The sequence below is a fragment of the Rhipicephalus sanguineus genome, unplaced genomic scaffold, assembly GCF_013339695.2.
Source record: "Rhipicephalus sanguineus isolate Rsan-2018 unplaced genomic scaffold, BIME_Rsan_1.4 Seq758, whole genome shotgun sequence".
NCBI classification, from domain to species: Eukaryota; Metazoa; Arthropoda; class Arachnida; order Ixodida; family Ixodidae; genus Rhipicephalus; species Rhipicephalus sanguineus.
In genome coordinates, this window is record NW_023615921.1 from 1 (window position 1) to 17,770 (window position 17,770).

At 45.1% G+C, this 17,770-nt stretch overlaps 1 protein-coding gene across 1 annotated transcript; it reads right to left on the reverse strand.

Annotated features, from left to right (window-relative positions):
• Positions 1-209: 209 nt before the first annotated feature.
• Positions 210-17,360, reverse strand: LOC119378274 (uncharacterized; the record flags this gene model as incomplete). Its single annotated transcript, XM_037647463.1, has 5 exons — positions 17,330-17,360; positions 13,432-13,572; positions 11,040-11,132; positions 1,981-2,118; positions 210-270 (listed from the first exon to the last, which is right to left on the reverse strand). Coding segments are annotated over exons 1-5 (445 nt in total), but the record flags the coding sequence as incomplete, so codon positions are not given.
• Positions 17,361-17,770: the final 410 nt, after the last annotated feature.

A 17,770-nucleotide genomic window follows, 5' to 3' on the forward strand; every position in this document is an offset into this window, starting at 1 on the left:
TAAAATGTGCCTGTTTAAAAGTCTGTTTTAGTGTACATCTCCATGCTCCTCAAAGCAGTATGATTTATGTAACGAAGACGTCCACCTCAACAACCATGCATCTCTAAAGAAACAGTCCCTTATTAGAAGATTAAGGAGCCAAGAAAAGCGAGATTTTGTTCCCACACAACTTCAAATTGTTGATGACATTGACATGACACATTACTCACGCTGTTCCATGAGGACTCCAGCCCGGATCGAGCATCCACCCAGGTCAACTATCACAACACGCTGCGACAAAATGAGAAAAAAAAAAAAACGTTGTGTGGTTCAGAAAGTGGCACAGCGTAAACATTGTACACAACTACTAAATGAACATAACAAAAGTTAACAGCGGCCCTCACTATTGATCTGACCATGTTGTAGTTTTGCCCTCTTAAATCACTTGAACTGTGAGCACTGTAAGCATCTAATAAGCTTAGCAGGACTTATTGCTAGGCTGGTTGGTGCATTACTTTGAATAAACTAGACACCGAACCACCAACGGAAGAAAAGAAAAGGCAGAAGAAATGGGACGCCCCTTCTGTTTCTTCCGTCTTCCAGTGGTGGTTCAACGTCTAGTTAATTCAAAATAATTTTGCCTAATCTGACGAAGTAAAAAAAAAATTACAATTCAACGAACATTACTTTCTTAACCTCCACAGTGGAAAGGATAAGGCATGCAAAAGAAGTGTTCATAGAAAGTTTTAACCATTATAAACAGCCTATTTTGCGTCCACCAAAGGACAAAGGCCTTTCCCAGAAATCTGCCTTTGTTATGCAACAGCCATCATTCGGTTAATGTTTAACATATGAAATACGATGTGTTCTTGCTGGATGGACATGTTGCACAAGCTATACGGAATGCATGAAACATCACAACACAGCACACAGTGCTGTGAAAAACTATTACAGCTAACGATGCTCTAGTGGTTTAAAGTGTTTTCGCATGAAATGGCAACTATGCTTGCAAAGATTTACCAACACACCTGTAATATGTACGGTACACTCGCCATGTACTCACTGTATAATTATTTACACTATGCTTGATGTGTCCATATTGATTTACCGCATTTGATTACCACACACTGCTAAAATTAAGTCCAACAGCAGCAAGTGAAGACAGTGTAAAATGAAATTACTATTTGCTGTTTGATTATGTTCAGATTATGTACCAACCAATATATTTAGAGTAATAGAACATTGTCAAGTACTACTGAATGTTCTACTGATACTGCATGTGCAATGAGTACAGTTGAGTACAATCTGAAACATTCATGACCACCAGCGATAACACTGGAATGTACGATGATGCACGCATAAGAGCCACATGTCAGGTTGTCGACAACAATGTCTGCAGCTATCAATGCATTCCATCACAACAACATGAGAGCATGTACACACTCAATGTATACACTTATTACATACACACTTGTATGCACACACATTAAGCATGCACTCGTATGTGAGACTCATTATATACATATATGTGCAGACTCATTACACGTACACTCATTATGTACATTTTTTAGTACATATCATTTGAATACCCATTCACAGCAGCTCAATAGCTGCTACAATGAAACGTGACTCCCTCTAACAGAGAACCCTGCATAAGCCTGTGGGTGCCAGTTTGATCTCTGTAGCAGTAAACATTTCAAGTGGGGCTAAATGCAGGGACACTAGCATGCTTAGATTCAGTGTTGTTAAAAATTAATTAGAAGTCTGCCACTATGGTTAGCCTTAACTCTGTCTACAGTGAAAGACAACAGGAGTGCTGTCTGCATTTTTGTCCCTTCTTTCATCCACATGTAGCCCTGTGTTGTAAGCACAGTTAGGGAATGACCCACCGAAATGTTTGTGTTTCTATGCTAAGCCTCTTCGTTGGGCCATGGTCTTGGCATGTAAAAGCACCACACTCGATTTTATTATGTTATGCAGACACTATGAGCATCAACCAACCTTGCTGCAGGGCAGGGGCCTCTCAACGGGCTGCACAAAGCTGCGTTGGGGATCCTGTTGGCAGTGCGACTGCAGGGCTTCTAGCCATGCACGACAGTCGGACTCAGAGTTGCACTTGACTGCCACATAGTGCCCCTTCTGCAAAAATCACCATCGCTTCAGCTTCAGCTTAATCTGGACAGAACATAACAAAGTAAGTGTCAAATTTACTTACTTGAATCGCATCAAAGTAAATTAAGTTTATAGCAGAGCTGTGTGAATAGCAACATTTTTAGTGCGAAGCGAATTAGAATATTAAAATGTGAGTGCTAGGGGTGCGCAAATATTCGAAAAATTTTGAATAACGAATCGAATAGCATTCTACGATTCAGTACTCGAATCGAATAGTGCATATTTGAAATACCAAATCTTTTCTCATAGTTTTCATATAATCAGCAATGACGAAAAGCTCGAAGGAGCGAGACTTGGGAACAGCGAGAGGTACTATTCTTGTTTTCATCATCAAATACCCAGATGCATGCAGCCCATGTACTTACGGCACTATTGACGCCATATTGATCGCAGGATGAGGTGTTTTTGCTAAAACTCCAGTGTCACCGAAGCGACAGTGTCAGCAATTAACCTTCTTCACTATGAATTCATGATGATGTTAACTCATGAAAATTGCTTAATATTTATGCCTCAGTTTTATTTAAAAGCTGTTGACAAAGTACCACTTTGAATATTTCACCTGCAGTTACAAATATTTCGAAGACCCTATAGTTGCTGCACGGCGGCCACTTGATAGATTCAAAGTGGACGACAACCGCTTTTGGCAGTGCTGCCATGTTTTTCGGAGGCGCGAATGCCTTGCCGGCGAAGCTTGCCGTGCAAGTTGGACAGCTCTCGCGCGTGCGGCGACGGCCGACGTTCTGCGGCACCGCACCGTTGCGGCAGGTTTGCCGCTAGCGTGAGCGGGCCATAACATCTGCCAACGGACACGACGAGCGAACAGCGGAAGAGAACACAACTAGCACACGCAAAGCCGCAGGCACGGAGGAAGAAATGGCAGGTAGCACGGCACAAGCGCAAGGGCACAACCAGCCCCAGCCAACACAAACTCGTGATATAGGTTTGTTTACACATCCGCCGCGTTGATGTCGGCGTCGCGAAGCACTCGCATCTCGCTCAGTCGCGCGGCATGCACTTTAAAGAGGCCCTGCAACACCTTTCTTAGCTATATTGGAATAGTCTCATTATTGACGTATGACTCTTCACGAGTCATATGCCGCAAAAATTTTTCAAATCCGTCAAGTCTAAGTGGTGCTACCAAATTATAGAGATCACGTTCCGCAGCTTTCTCCCTCAAACTCAACGCCGCGAGCGCGCGGGAAAGCTGCGCGGGGCGTGAAGGCAGGGAGGGCGGAGGTGCGAGGACGGCGCCGAAGAGTTACGTCAGCGCTGGCGGCATTTTTTTTTTTTTTCATTTTTTCTCTCTGGCGTCTCAACGCAACCCCGTGGTCCGTGGCGCCACTTCCGGTCGGCTTGCGTGGTCGTCGTTGCGCGGAGCCCATCGCACCGTGTATCGCGCATGCTTGAAACTGCAAGCGGTTTTGTAATGTGGGTGGCACCTCGAACTGCAAAACCATGGACGCAAACTGCCGTGCGCGTTTGGAACGAATGCAGACTGAGATGGGTTTCGACCCACACTCCGATACACGCCTCTGTCGCCCTGCCTGTGCTTGAACTATATCAAACGGCAAAGCTGCTTGCACCCTTCTCCTAGTGGCGGTACTTCGATGCTGCTTGCTCTTCGAATGCGAGCGCACAGCGAGGTGTGGGCTGACAACAAAGAACTAAAGACTAGAAGAAAGGATCGTGGGGCATCGGCCGGTGCGGACCCATCCCCCGGCTGTCTGCAAGCTACCGTGAAAATGCGAGGTCTGCTTGGTTGCGTGTCGCGGTTTCTCGGGAACGTGAGTCTACGGGGGGGATACGCCGAGGTACGGCTCAAGGACATACTGAACAGACAGCGAACGGGACTCTCGCCATACAGCGAACACTAGGTATTCTAAACTAGCCGGCGCCAGCATTGTTATCGGAGAAATGCTGCACCGCTGTCTCCGTCAGTCGTGAGAATTGCGCCGACGATGCAGTTTCCAGCTGACGAGACAACACTCGAACGGCTGCCACTCTCAACGGCAAACGGCGATGGTCAAAAGCACAGAAATATTCACGATTTCGGCACTGCGCATGGTGAAGAAAACGCAACCACCACAACTACGAGCAGACGAGCTGTCGGTGAGACCGAAAGTGCTAATATTATGTTTGTTCGGCGTTTAACGGCATAACACAATATAAACACACATATATCACTTATTGAACTCAAAAATTAACAACGAAGGTAATAATGAAGGTGTTATTTGTGATTATAACATGTGGAACTGCCGACAACCGCGTCAATATGCGGACTAATACATCATTTGTCGAGAGAAGAGGGAGCGATTTTCAGCTGACTTTGAGAATTTATTGTAAATTCCAGGCCGCTCGCTTCGCTATATATTTGGCTCGCGTGTTCTCGGGAGCCTCGAGTACCCTGCTCAAAAAGTGTTGCGGGCCCCTTTAAAATGATTTAAATATGTTTCTAAACTCTATTTGCCCTTGATATTTTGTAGACGTTGTCTATGGCTCCACATACATCTATTTCACTCATTATCTCGCCTTCGAAATTTTGTGTCAGTGCTCCTTTAATAATTGTGGTATTTTCTGTCGTTTAAAAGTAATCGTAATGTTCCTTGTTAAGTGTGTGAATATTTATTCAAATAAAATGTTGTGGAATTCTTGGGCCGTCTTGAAAATTGTCACCATACCAGTCTCTAGGCTATTTTGAAAATTGTTGCCCTTACTATTCGAAACTATTCGAATAGCATTCGATTGTATTCGTATCCGATTCGGTTTCATCACTATTCGATTCAGTTCTAAAATTCACTATTCGCACACCACTAGCGGTGCGAATCGAAACGAATATTCACGAATGTTGTCAATATTTTTTTAATACTCGAAGCGAAATTACAGAAAAAAAAATTGCAGAGGACCTCGAGCATATTCTTATGAGATAGCAACATGAAAGCGCTGGAGGAGTGGTGTTCCCAGTTGTCTTATCAAGAATGAGGCAATGCAGAGGCTGAATGTATGTATTACATGATTGTATGTGCAACCAATGTGTGTTGGCAACACTTTTTACGCGTGAAACTAAAAAGACGCTATTGCCTCCTCCACTCCTCCTTTTCACTTCTGTGGAGGCCCCAACTGATGTTGGCAGACAAGGGCGCATTCCCTTCGAGTCCGGAGTCCCTAATCTGCCCCATAGACGTCAATGTATAAGAACATCTGAAATTTCGGACATTGAAACTTTCGGCGTCCGATTTTTTGGACTTTCTGCCCAAGTTCAAGGTCCGAACCGGCATTAATCAAAACCCTCATTTCTGCCGCATCTATCATCTCGTAGGTTCGAAAGCAGCGCTTTCTTGAGTCAATCTGTTAGCGGCCGTAGCAGATTCCAAAGGCAGCTTTTGCCGCAATGCCAGAGTGTGATGGGGTGAAGCATATCGAAAATCTGAAGGGGCCACTGTCACAGCGCAGTGTGGCGATGTCTTTACGGATAAGCACTGGAAATGCACGGAGGCGTGATGGCGGCAGGCGGCCAAACGCGCCAACCCTTAGACAAGCATCTTCAGCTAACTGCTCAGTAGTGTATGTAGCCGAGTGCAGTGGTACGAGTATAACCTGAAACATGCCGCGCCACCGTTCATGCTGTCTTGTGTGCGAGACCGCTAAATGCGCCGCACATACACATTGCCTTCACGAACGAAAGCAGCTCACCATCGCCGCACCCGTGTGCGGTCAGGAACGGAGTGAGCGTTATGAAAACTGGTCATGACAAACGCGTGCGTATATGTACAGCAAGCGCCCGGCGGTGATGGCATCGCTTAGTTGGCGATGTGCTGCACACTAGGACGATCGGCTTCACGCAGAAGCAAATGACGCATATTGGCGGAGATTCGGCGATGCTCCAAATCATTTGCAATGCTCCATGCGAGAGAGTTCCATGCTCCATGTGTAATCTATTCTGGCGCTTTGCTTGTATCTAGTGGCACTGGGCTTGTATCAGTGGCGAGATGCACATTTGCAACTGGCGGTTGGACTTAGTTAGCAGGGTTCACGGCAGGTACTAACTGAGAGCCTGGACGTGCACCGAAATGCCTGATAAGTGTACTAGGAGGCATTAAAGCTATTCGGACATGGCTGTGGCGATTTGACCGCTTGAGTGGAATAAAAAAGCATGAATTAGTTTTTTTGGAGTGCACAATCTTGCGGACAATTTTGCGGTCCCTGAGAGCCCGAAAAATTGGACATTGACTGTATTTATCTTCCGGAAGTTCGGTCAAATTCCAGTGTGAATCGAATCGAATAGCAAACACTATTCGAAAAATATCCGAAAGTTCGAATATATGCACACCCCTAGTTTATAGGCATCTCGGCCCATTCGCGACAAACGTTGATCGTTAAGATCACGGGTGATCTGATTATAGCAATGAGAGCTATATACCCAATGCTACACATGGGCTCTTGCGTGGGGGCAGTCATACATCTCAACACATTCAGTACTCATCCCGATATGTTTTACAATGCACTTTTACCAGCCAATTACAGTCTCTTAGTCTTGCACCATTTAAAAAAACTTGGAGGATGCTTGAGCTTCGCTTTCAAGAGTAGAATGCGATAGCATAACAGGGCTGTGTTCGTATCGCCTTCCCAATGGCTAGCCTGGTGACGCATCTCAGTGGAGACCTAAAACGTGCCACAAGGAAAGCCAAAGTGCAGACGCCCTCCGGATCCAACATCCATGCATGCAGCGTGATGAAACATGACCACATGGCGGGGTGATGCCGTTTAAAAGCCGTAGGCCCTTTGCGCCATCTCGCGTGTGTTTTGTCAAGCCGCTGAAGAACCTCCGAGATGTGCGTAATACCAATGCTGAACGGTGTATAAATAGCGTGCCGTTAGTATGTTAGAGGATGTATGCATGGTGGCCAAGTGGCTAGATGCATCACCCCGCGGAGTGAAGGGTTGCAGGTTCAAATCCCTGGTCCCACTCCAACCAAAGGTTTCTTTATTTTCTTCATTTGCATCTACCTGGAATTTTCGCTCACGGACGATGCTAATTTTTTGCTCACAACTAAAGATGCCGACACCGGAGTTTCTGTGAAACAACCTTCTTAACGCTATCACGTTAAAATGTCTGTTGTTCATGTTTTATGCTTGCATTTCATTTGTGTACTTTATAACACGCACTGATGCTTGCTGTGCGACATCTTTGAAAGCGTAGTTTGTATTCCCTTTGCTTTGCAATATTATAACGGTGAGTACGACTTGTCAGCTACTCCTACAGAAGCCAGCAGCCAAGCTTGTAAATAAATTCATGGTTCTAATAATTGTTGGGGTTTAACGTCCCAAAATCATGATATGATTATGAGGGACATCGTAGTGGAGGGCTCAGGAGATTTCGTCCACCTGGGGTTTTTTGACGTGCACTTAAATCTAAGTACACGGGCCTCAGGCATTTTCACCTCAATCGAAAATGCGGCCGTGGTGGCCAGGAATCGATCTTGCAACCTTCGAGTTCACAGTTCTACATTTGCCCGGCAGTGCACTGTTGTAGAGGAGTTCCTTACCAATACAAGTTAATCAGCACATAATATGCAAAGTGGTTTAATAATTAAGAAGAGACCACAAAACCAGACGAAAAGACCACAAGTAATGCTACAAGTGATACGGTGGACAATCCTGCAAAACAAAATGCTGTTTTACAACATACAGTAAGCCCTCTTCATAACGAAATCGTTTACCTCGAATATTCTTATTTGAAATTTCTTCTGGTCCCGACCCAAATGCACGCTGCATTACTTGAAGCACACAAAGCTTGACCCACTAAGAGGAGTGAGCGGAGGCGTCGCCGAGCGATGGCGACCCTTTTGTGCATGCAGTGTCAATTAATGCCGCCGACCGTCTCATGCAGGCACAGAACAGACCACAAAACTACAAACCCATGACCGATGACCGCCTCGTAATGGGTACCAAGCGAATGCCTAGTGTTCCCTGCTGCTTACAGTCGCCGATGGTTTTACAGCGAAAGCTTTTGAGCTCATTTCAACGGCCGTTTTTGGTGCCGTAGTTGTCCGCCGCTGCCGCCGCCGCCACCGCCGGCGTCCGTAACCTCTATCGCACGAAATAAAAAAAAAAAAGGAAATAAGAAAAATTTCCAGGATGGAACGAGGTTCGAACCTGGGCCCTCTGCGTGGGAGCCCAGTGTTCTACCTCGGGGCCATGCCGGTGCTTGAAACTGCGTTGCAAAAGACCCTATACAGGCTTCTTGTCGGGAAGGAACCACATTAACATATGTATTGTAGTTGGTAGAAAGTAAAATAACAACCAGGCGTCACACAAACGCGAATTCTGTAACCGGGGTCACACCAATGCAAATTGCGCAACGAGTGGGTTGTTGAGTGCTTCCAACCCATTACAAGGCCTCTACAATAATTCTTCATCGTCATCAGCCACAGCATCAAGAAAGTGCACATAATGCCTTACAGGTGTTTAGCGAGTACCACGGTTCTCCGCAGATTGACGAAAAATTGCATATGGGCTGCTTCCCTACTTCACAAAAAGTATGATGATTTATAGTGTAGTGTTCCTGGCAAGTGCACTTCTATTGGTTGCCAAGGAAGCCCATAAGGCTCCCATGATCCATTTCCTCAGGCTCTCAATAAAGTTAATTCCTTCTCTCTCTCGCTCTCTCGTTTCTCCGGTTAACGTATGTTATAAAGGGTGGTGGCACAGTTAATAACGACCGGCGTCACAAATATGAATTACGTAACTAGTGGGTCGTTAAAGCTTCCAACCCATTACGAGGGCTCGGCCATAATTCTTCACCGTCATCAACCACCGCAATAACAAAGTGCACATAATGCCTCACAGATGGTACCTCTCGTCGCTTCTCAGAATAACGAATAATGTCGTGGTGGTGCTTCCCAACTTCCCAAAAATTATGATTTGTGGCGTAGTGGGTACGTTGCTAATGTACTTGTATTAGTAGCCACAAGATAGTTTATAATGGGCTCTAGAAATGCCGCTCTTCTAGCTTTCGCTGTGACTGTGCTGCGCGGTGCTGCGCTTTCCACGCAGGCCTGGCGTTTTTTTTTTACAACTCCAAAAATTTGGACTTGGTGGATATTTCGGACTTCATATTTAGGACTTGATGGATATTCCATCAAGGCTCCCATAGCACTAATACATTTTTGCAACCGATTTTTTCGGACAACTTTATGCTGTAATGTTTGATTTCTCGGACTGAATCACTCATTTTGAGCCGCGCCGCTTAGTTTTGAAAGCCGCCATGTTGGATTTTTCGCTGCCTTGGTGAAGTTTGGCATGGCTTCCAGTGGCCAGTTGTGTTGCCTCCAAGATTGGCAGTACACACAATCTTCCAGTTCCGGAGGCCATGCCCGCTCTTCCTTGGCTTGCCAGCCAAGGAAGAGCTTGACTCCCCAATGCTCTAGGGGAGTCAAGGCGGTAATGCGGGCTAGTTGGTTGTGATCACTGGTATTCGATCATTTCAGTAATGCAAAAAAAATTAAGACACAGACACAAGAGAGGACATGTAGACAGGATGGTCCTTAATTTTTTTGTGCTATCGGAATGAATGCCAGTGCTCTCAGGGACGCAACTTTTCTTTACAGTCAGCCTTATCGCCATCATTATTACGCCAGTACTGTTTTTTTTTGCGTGTGCTTGTTTTTCCTGCTGTCATTCTGCATGTGGTTGTGCTTGTGGTGTGTCGAGTGTGTGTCTGAGACATTGTGCGCGTCAGATTTTCTCTGCCGTTGCGGTGGTTGCGTTTCGATGGAGGCGAAATGCTGGACGCTCACGTACTGTGCGATTTCAGTGCAGGTTTAAGAACCCCAGACCGCAACGTTAAATCTCACCAACCAGATGAGACTTTGCGTGCATCCCTTTGTGACCAGCGTCCAACTTTGTTTGCTTGATGCCATGGAGCCACCAACCATGCTGCCAACAACGGTCGGCGGCAGCGATTGCTATAAAGCGTGCATTGTACTGATGACATTACTGTTGACCAAATACAACCAAATCTGCTCATCCCCAAGCGTGCCACGATGCAGGGCATTATTGGAGAATTTTTTTTAGGCTACTCTAATCCAAAAAAAACTTAATTTTCATGTCTTTAAAACTTCTTCAGACTATTTTGCGGTCCCCACCAGGTCCCAAAAATCGGTCGGCAACTGTACTGCAGAGTGAATGGGAGCTATCAAATTCCATGGTACAGCGCACCAGAACTGTTAATTTCGGTCGTAATCGCAACCCTGCTGCCCCGAGATAAAATCTGCACGAAAATAAAGTTTTCCTGGTGCTTCGTGACGCCAGAAAACCGCGGTCTCTTGGATGCCGAAAAGTGCCCAAAAGACTGCGGGCTGGCTTGTGCCATAGCATTTCATGAGGTGCGCTGTGTGATTGGCCATGTGATTGTGCTATTCAGAATGCCTTTTTTTTGCACCTGAATGAAGTTTTGCTTCACACAACATTGCGTTTCGACTTCATTGCAGTTGTAGCGCAATTAAAGCTCGACTGCTTTAGCTTTTCTCGAGTGGTTGCCTATATCGAAATACCGCTTATAACGAATGTTTTCACCGTCCCGCTGACTTCGTTATAACGAGGAATTACTGTATTTAACACAAATATAGAGTATGCTTCCCACTCTTTTTGTAAAATGAATTGGATAATAGACCAGTTAGTGTTCTCTCTACAAAGAGTACGGAATGCTATATGAAATAACCTGAGGTTACAGCTGGCTAGAGAAAAGCTCTTCAAGTTTTATCAGCACTGAATTGATAAATTGCATATAGGCATCTAATTAGCTGCTTGCTGATGCTGATTCTTCATGCACGATTACCAAAAACAAGACTATTAAGCCACGAATGCACAGATGCACCAATAAGGCTTACCCGATCATCAATGCCAATCATGTGGTTCTCGAGGGTGTCAACCTGACCACCAAGCAATTGCATCTTCACCAGTGGCTTTGTTGACTTGTCATGCTGGTGTCAGAGAGAAACCAACAAACAAATATCAGCTTTGTTTATACAGCTACAACATGTTTCCACAAAACTGCTGATGAAAAAATTAAGAAATATGCAGGATCAAGTCATACCCCTGCAACAATGAAATGAGGTCAGAACAGGAATATAGTTGATGATGATGCACTGTAATGAAAAAACAGCGTGAGAAGACAGGTACGGACGCATGAGCGCTGACTCACGATGGATTTTTATTTGCTGCAGTGCATGAAATATATAGCATACAACACAAAATCAAGAACTGTTCGACAATCTCATTCACTTGTCCACTCATAACAATGGCTTACTCATTTCACTATAAAAATCTAGAAACTGCTATTCTTTCTCGGTCAGTGCTAGTGACGCCATGCTTACACATGCGCCATCCTGTTCTTTATGCATGCAGCTTCGATTATTAATCTAGTCATCTTGTCTGATGAGCGGCTAAGCACTGCCATACCTTCAAAGCGTGGAACACATCCACAATATCGGTAATGCAACCCTACATTACTGGAATCAGCTGTGTTAACATTATAATAGTGCTCCTTGAGTCTTTCGTTTAAGGACCTGTCAGTCTGCCCGAAATACGCTTGACGACACGACAAGGGTATAGAATAGACTACATTGTACATGCATTCTACAAAACATCCACAGTGCTGCATGGAGCAAGTGGTTACTGGCCCATTTCTTTCTTTATTTACGCGTCCACATAGACCCTGAAGGTGCTCAGGGGCAGAAAACACGACGTGCACTCTTGCTCTACTACCTAACTTTTTGAGGTTATGGGAGATGCGGTGCAAGACTACTACATTTTTTGGTTTTTCTGGAGGCGTCATCCCACTGCGTGCTCCAACCTTGTATTGCTAAGGCAAGCTAAGACAAGCTAAACTACTGGGAGAAGCTGGCAATCTGGCACCAATACTGACTTCTGTGGCTGAGGGTTTACAGATGTGATACAAGGTTGGAGCACGCAGTGGGATGACGCCTCCAGAAGAAACAAAAAATGTAGTAGTCGTACCTTACTTGCACCGCATCTCCCATAACCTCAAAAAGATAGGTAGTAGGGCAGGAGTGCAGGTTGTGTTTTCTGCCCCTGAGTGCCTTCAAGGTCTATGTGGACGCGCAAATAAAGAAAGAAATGGGCCAGTAACCACTTGCTCCATGCAGCACTGCAGATGTTTTGTAGAATGCATGTACAATGTAGTCTATTCTATACCCTTGTCGTGTGGTCAAGCGTATTTCGGGCAGACTGGCAGGTGCTTGAACGAAAGACTCAAAGAGCACTATTATAACGTCAACACAGCTGTTTCCGGTCATTTAGGGTTGCATTACCGAGACAGTGGATGCGTTCCACGCTTTGAAGGTACGACTGACAAGATGACTAGATTAATAATTGAAGCTGCACGCATAAAAGAACAGGATGGCGCGTGTGTAAGCATGGCGTCACTAGCACTGATCGAGAAAGAAAAGCAGTTTCTAGATTTTTATAGTTAAATCCATTGTTATATAGTTATAGCCATTGTTACGAGTGGATGACAAGTGCATGAGATTGTTGAAAGTTCTTGATTTTCATGTGCATGCTATACATTTCACGCACTGCAGCAAATAAAAATCAGTTGTGAGTCAGTGCTCATGCGTGCCACCTTCCGTCTCTGTCTTCTTGCGATATTTTTCGTTACAATGCTACCAAACCAACAGTGTTCTTCGTGATTACTGGCAAGTAGAATTTGGTCACAATAACACAGAGTGAGAAGATGCCATGCACAGTGATTATGTCTTAGTGGCTCTTCTTTTTAAACTGTGTTCTGTAACGTCCTCAAATATATGCAAGTCTTTGTATTGGTCGCACTTAATAATGAAACAAAGATGGTAACTTAAGAGACAGGCACAGGCACTGGTCAAAGTTATAACTTGTTAGAGTGCACTAAGAAAGAAGAGGGGAAAAAAAGTTAGGAGCGACAATCATGAGCGTAAAGAAGTGCACTCACTAGAACAATTAAAGTCGTGCGGTGTCGTAAATAGGCTAAGGCCACTCTTAAAAATCACTGTTGCAGGGTATATGGCCAGATACAGATGTGACCAATCGAAAAGGCCAGCTTCCGTAATTGCGTGCATGCGCAGAGCAAATGCAAGAAGGTGTTTTGAGCTCCCAAAAGCAGCCTTCTTGAATTGTGTTCACTACTTCTATGCACGCCTCATCAATTGCATGGACATCACCTGAACTGCAAAACAACAAAATAAAATGACCACATGAAAGGGCCACCGTGCTCGCAAGACGTGCCTCGAGGCAGGAGAGTGTTCCGTCCTGTAGTCGCATGTAGCGCCGCCTCCAGGGGTTCCAGTAGGTGGCCTTCTTGCGATTGGAAGGCATTACGTCCAAGTATCCTTCACGATTGATGCATGCACCGCAGTCCCGTGAACCCTGAGCCATAAGAGAACCGCTTATTTAATGACCTAGCTTGATTAATCAATCTATCTACCACTACTGCTCTTACAAAGGGTAAGGGTGCACTTAAACCTTGCTACAACAACGTCTAGGCCTGTGCGAATATTAAAGCCCATATTATGGCCTGTGAGAATTTTACAGTATGTAAATTCATATTAGCACCAATTTAAAGTTTCAAAAATTTTGAAGCATTTGAAATCAACAAATGACACACTATGTCTTGTTGCAAATAACCCGCCTGAAAAGACAGTTTCACTGCAGCGTAGAGCTAGAGTTACTATGCCACCTATCCAGGAGAAATCCACACTGCCATGCTTCATGGTTAAATGTACAATTTACCAGCACCCTGATTAATATTTTAACAGAGAAACTGTTCTACCTTGGCGTAATGTGTGTGGCCGTGTCCGAAAACGATCATCATCATGAACGGATATGTGCCACATAAGTGGGCAGATTCCACTACTCACCACTATGGCATGGCCTGTAATAACCCTGAGAACGAGTAGAGAGAGAGAAGAAAGAAAGAGAGAAACAAGCAGAGATACAGAAGGAAAGATACCAAGAAAGAGAAAAATTGTTGCTGCAAAAAAATTCTTCCCGAGGTGGGAATTGAGCCTGCGTACGCTTGATCTGAAGGCGAACATCCTAACCACTCAGCCAACCAGGCTCTCTTTTCTTTTCTTTTTACCTATAGTTTTCAAGTTCATGTCACAAACATACATATTCAACACATATAAAATAAACACGTATAACAATGATGGTGCTATTTAGAAAGGTCAACCTGTCACACATTTAAAACTACTTCAATGAAACCAGGTCATCTAACATAGACATCAATATTGGGGCTCTTCCTGAACTCGATAGATTTCTCTTATGCATACTGCATATTCAATGAAATACACTCTAGCGGAACAAGCTTCTGGATCAGTGTTTTACCGCCATTCTCATTTTCTAAATGCTGTGCATGCATACCAGCATAACACGCTAGCAGAGCATAACATAGCCTTTTAGTATAGAGTGGCAAGGGGGTGGGAAAGGAAAATGACTCAAATGAGCGTAAGGAGGGGAGATGTGATGGTGAGGAGGAGGGGAGAAGCGTAGCACAACAAGAATGAGAAAAAGAGAAATAGAAATGCAGAAAGAAAAAAAAGAGAGAACATCAACGAAAGAGAGAGAGAAAAAAGATAGAAAGAGGAAGCAAGCATCGCGTTGTCTAGCGACCAGATACCACACCACATGGCTAAGCCACGCATGTGCAGTATAGCTAAGCCATGCCCACTGATGGAGACATCACGCGCAACCTCCACTCTATAGAGCACAGCCTGGCTGTGTACACCCGAGGAGAAAGCCGTGCATCTCGAAGCTAGGCGTGTCGGTCGCGGGGAGTACGAGCGATGACAGGCCCGTGCTTCGCTGTCCCAAGCTTTACGTGACTTGGTGCAAAATGCCCGCAATTTTTTAGAGTTTAAATGAGTGTTACAAGGGCTTATACTGTATGGCAATTTTTAAAACGTAACATTTTTACTGCTTGTAACTTGCACCACACTCTTATTAAAATCCTGCTACTATTCAAATTACTTCGAAATTATTCAATATAATTGCCCTTCGCTCCGACACTGGTTCGAATTGAAAATGTGATACAGTAGAATCCCGCTATAATAAGCCTGCTACAATGAAATTTCCACCAAGACGAATAATTTTTTTTCCTCGTCAGCCGCCCATAGAAAACAAGGCGAAAAATGACTCGTCAGAACGAATACTTTTCCTGGATACTTCCGCTTCAACAAAGTTTTTGCGAGGGCTACGACACAAAGAGAAGGAACTTGCCTAGGACTGCTGCGAAATTACACTAGAAGATCGACAATTTCTGGTTGGCTCGTGGCTTCCAGAGCAGTGCGGCCACATCACAACACCCATGTCTTCAACGAGACGCACTTTCTGCCATCACACACACATTCCTGTAAATTTTTCGCCATTGAGATGCTCGGCGACAGATCGCCCATCCACCATGATGCTGCCGGTGGGTTTGATGCATGTGCGGGGCACAGTAGAATTGTTCTTCAGGAACTCCCACCATGTTTCTGACGCAGTGCTCAAAACAAAACTTTACTGCTCGTTGTCACTAGCTCCGAGATCGTGAATGACAACCACGGCGTTATGAAGGCACACGCGCGGCTGGCGTGCATCTAGTTTAAGCGTAAGTACATTCTGCCGCAACTGCTGTGAACACAAATGCAGTCGTGTTGACGCGATCATGGGCAACCACGGAAGTACGTGCGCATCCAACACGCACCAACTCAAAGCAGTGCTGCTTGCTGCAACGCTGCGGACAAAACCACGGTGGACACGATGACTGATAGCAACGACGCAGTTCTGAAGGCACGTGCACAGCCAGCACGCACAAATTGAAAACAGAACTACCATTTGCCACAACTGCTGTGCAGGAAACCGCAGTCGCTATCATCGCGATCGTCGATAGCCAATACACTCCAAAGGTAAGCAGCTAACGCAGCCAAAGATTAAAGGCAATAAAGCCGTAAAATGGGACGAAGCGTTAGTTGTTCGCTTATGGCTATGGTAGTGCGGAGCTTCGGCACTTAGTTTTCAGTTGGCCTCTAGCAAAGCTTGGGCATGCTCATTCACAGCACTGCGCGCTCGGCAAGCTCCAAGGGTAGTCTAATATCGTATTTTCCTGCATAACCCACCCCTGCATATACTAGCACCCTCGACTACCAACCACGGAAGAAAAATGATACCCGTGTATTGAACCAAAGCCGCCTTCCTTGCATTACCGTGAAGCCAACTTGCGCACCGAAATTCGTGTATAACCCACACCCCGAGTTTAGCTCCAAATTTTCTTTATATTTTGTGCATGTTATACGCGAGAAAATACATTCACTCGGTGTGCAGCCAAGTACAGTATGGTCCACTCTTAGAGGGAACAAGCGAGCGCGTGGCCGGCTGTCCGCGGAGCGCTAACTGCTGGCGAGGTTTGTAAATGCAGTGCACGCGTATAGATTCATTACGGCGTTCGGGTGCGCGCCGCTCTTACAAGTGTATGCGCATGCGCCGCATTTACAAATCTCGCCGCTAGTCAGCGCCACGCGGGCTGTCAGCCACGCTCGCGTGTTTCCCTGTAAGAGTGGACCGTACTGTACATCCGAGTTACCGAGAGTCCAATGCATGCGCTTGCTGGGACCAAAGGACGAGTCATCAGATCCTGCTGAATTTTGTTGTTATAGATGAAATTTGACTGCAACGAAATTCCACGACAACAAACTTTCTCGCGTGTCTTGTCAATTTCATTGTAGCGGGATTTGACTGTATTCGCACAAGTTTAACGAAGTCCATAAAGGTCCTCATCACAGCGACTGCACAGCATGTGAAAAGTTGAAATGCAGGTCCAGTGCAGTACGGTAATCTACATATGTAAAGCTTTGCACCAACTCCACAGCCTCAGTTTTTTAGTGCGCTTAAAGTGTGACCAGCTGAGCTCACACCTCTGCAGCAGCTCGCTACTGCGACATGGAGGTGAGATTGCAACAGCAAAAACTTTTGCAAACGAAAATACAATTGCTTTATTGAATGAAAGGGGTAATTTCAGGTAAGAACAGCGCAGCAGTAAGTGCTGTGTGACTCTGTTAAAAAAATAAAAAATAAAACAGGCTACACTACAAGGAAACGAAGAAAGGCAGGCATAAACAAAAGAGTAGACAAGAATGGTAATGCATACCTGCTGAGGCATTTCGATTCTGTACAGTTCCTTCAGGGGTCAGTCTGGATGAAAGGAATAATGCAAGGCATGAGAACAGGATTCACTAGGCCAAAATGAATGCTTCAGCATTACAATTAGCTGTTGTACCCCACACAAGAGAACACAAGAGAAGCTGCAATTTCCAAGAAGCAATTTAACACAAGCTATCCCACAGACGGCAGTGTACAGTGAAATCTCATCATAGCAAACCGCAGGTTAACAATTTTTTCATTTAAAGGGACACTAAAGAGCAAAATGATTTTTCTCATATAGTAAAGTACTCTTTCACGATACCAAAAACCATGCTAGCTGAGAGAAGATGCTTGGTAAGCGAGAAAACGCGCAAAAACAAAATGTGAGTGGTGACGCCACCTTGAAGTTTCCACACCATTCGCCATGACGTCACATGCTTTGATGCCG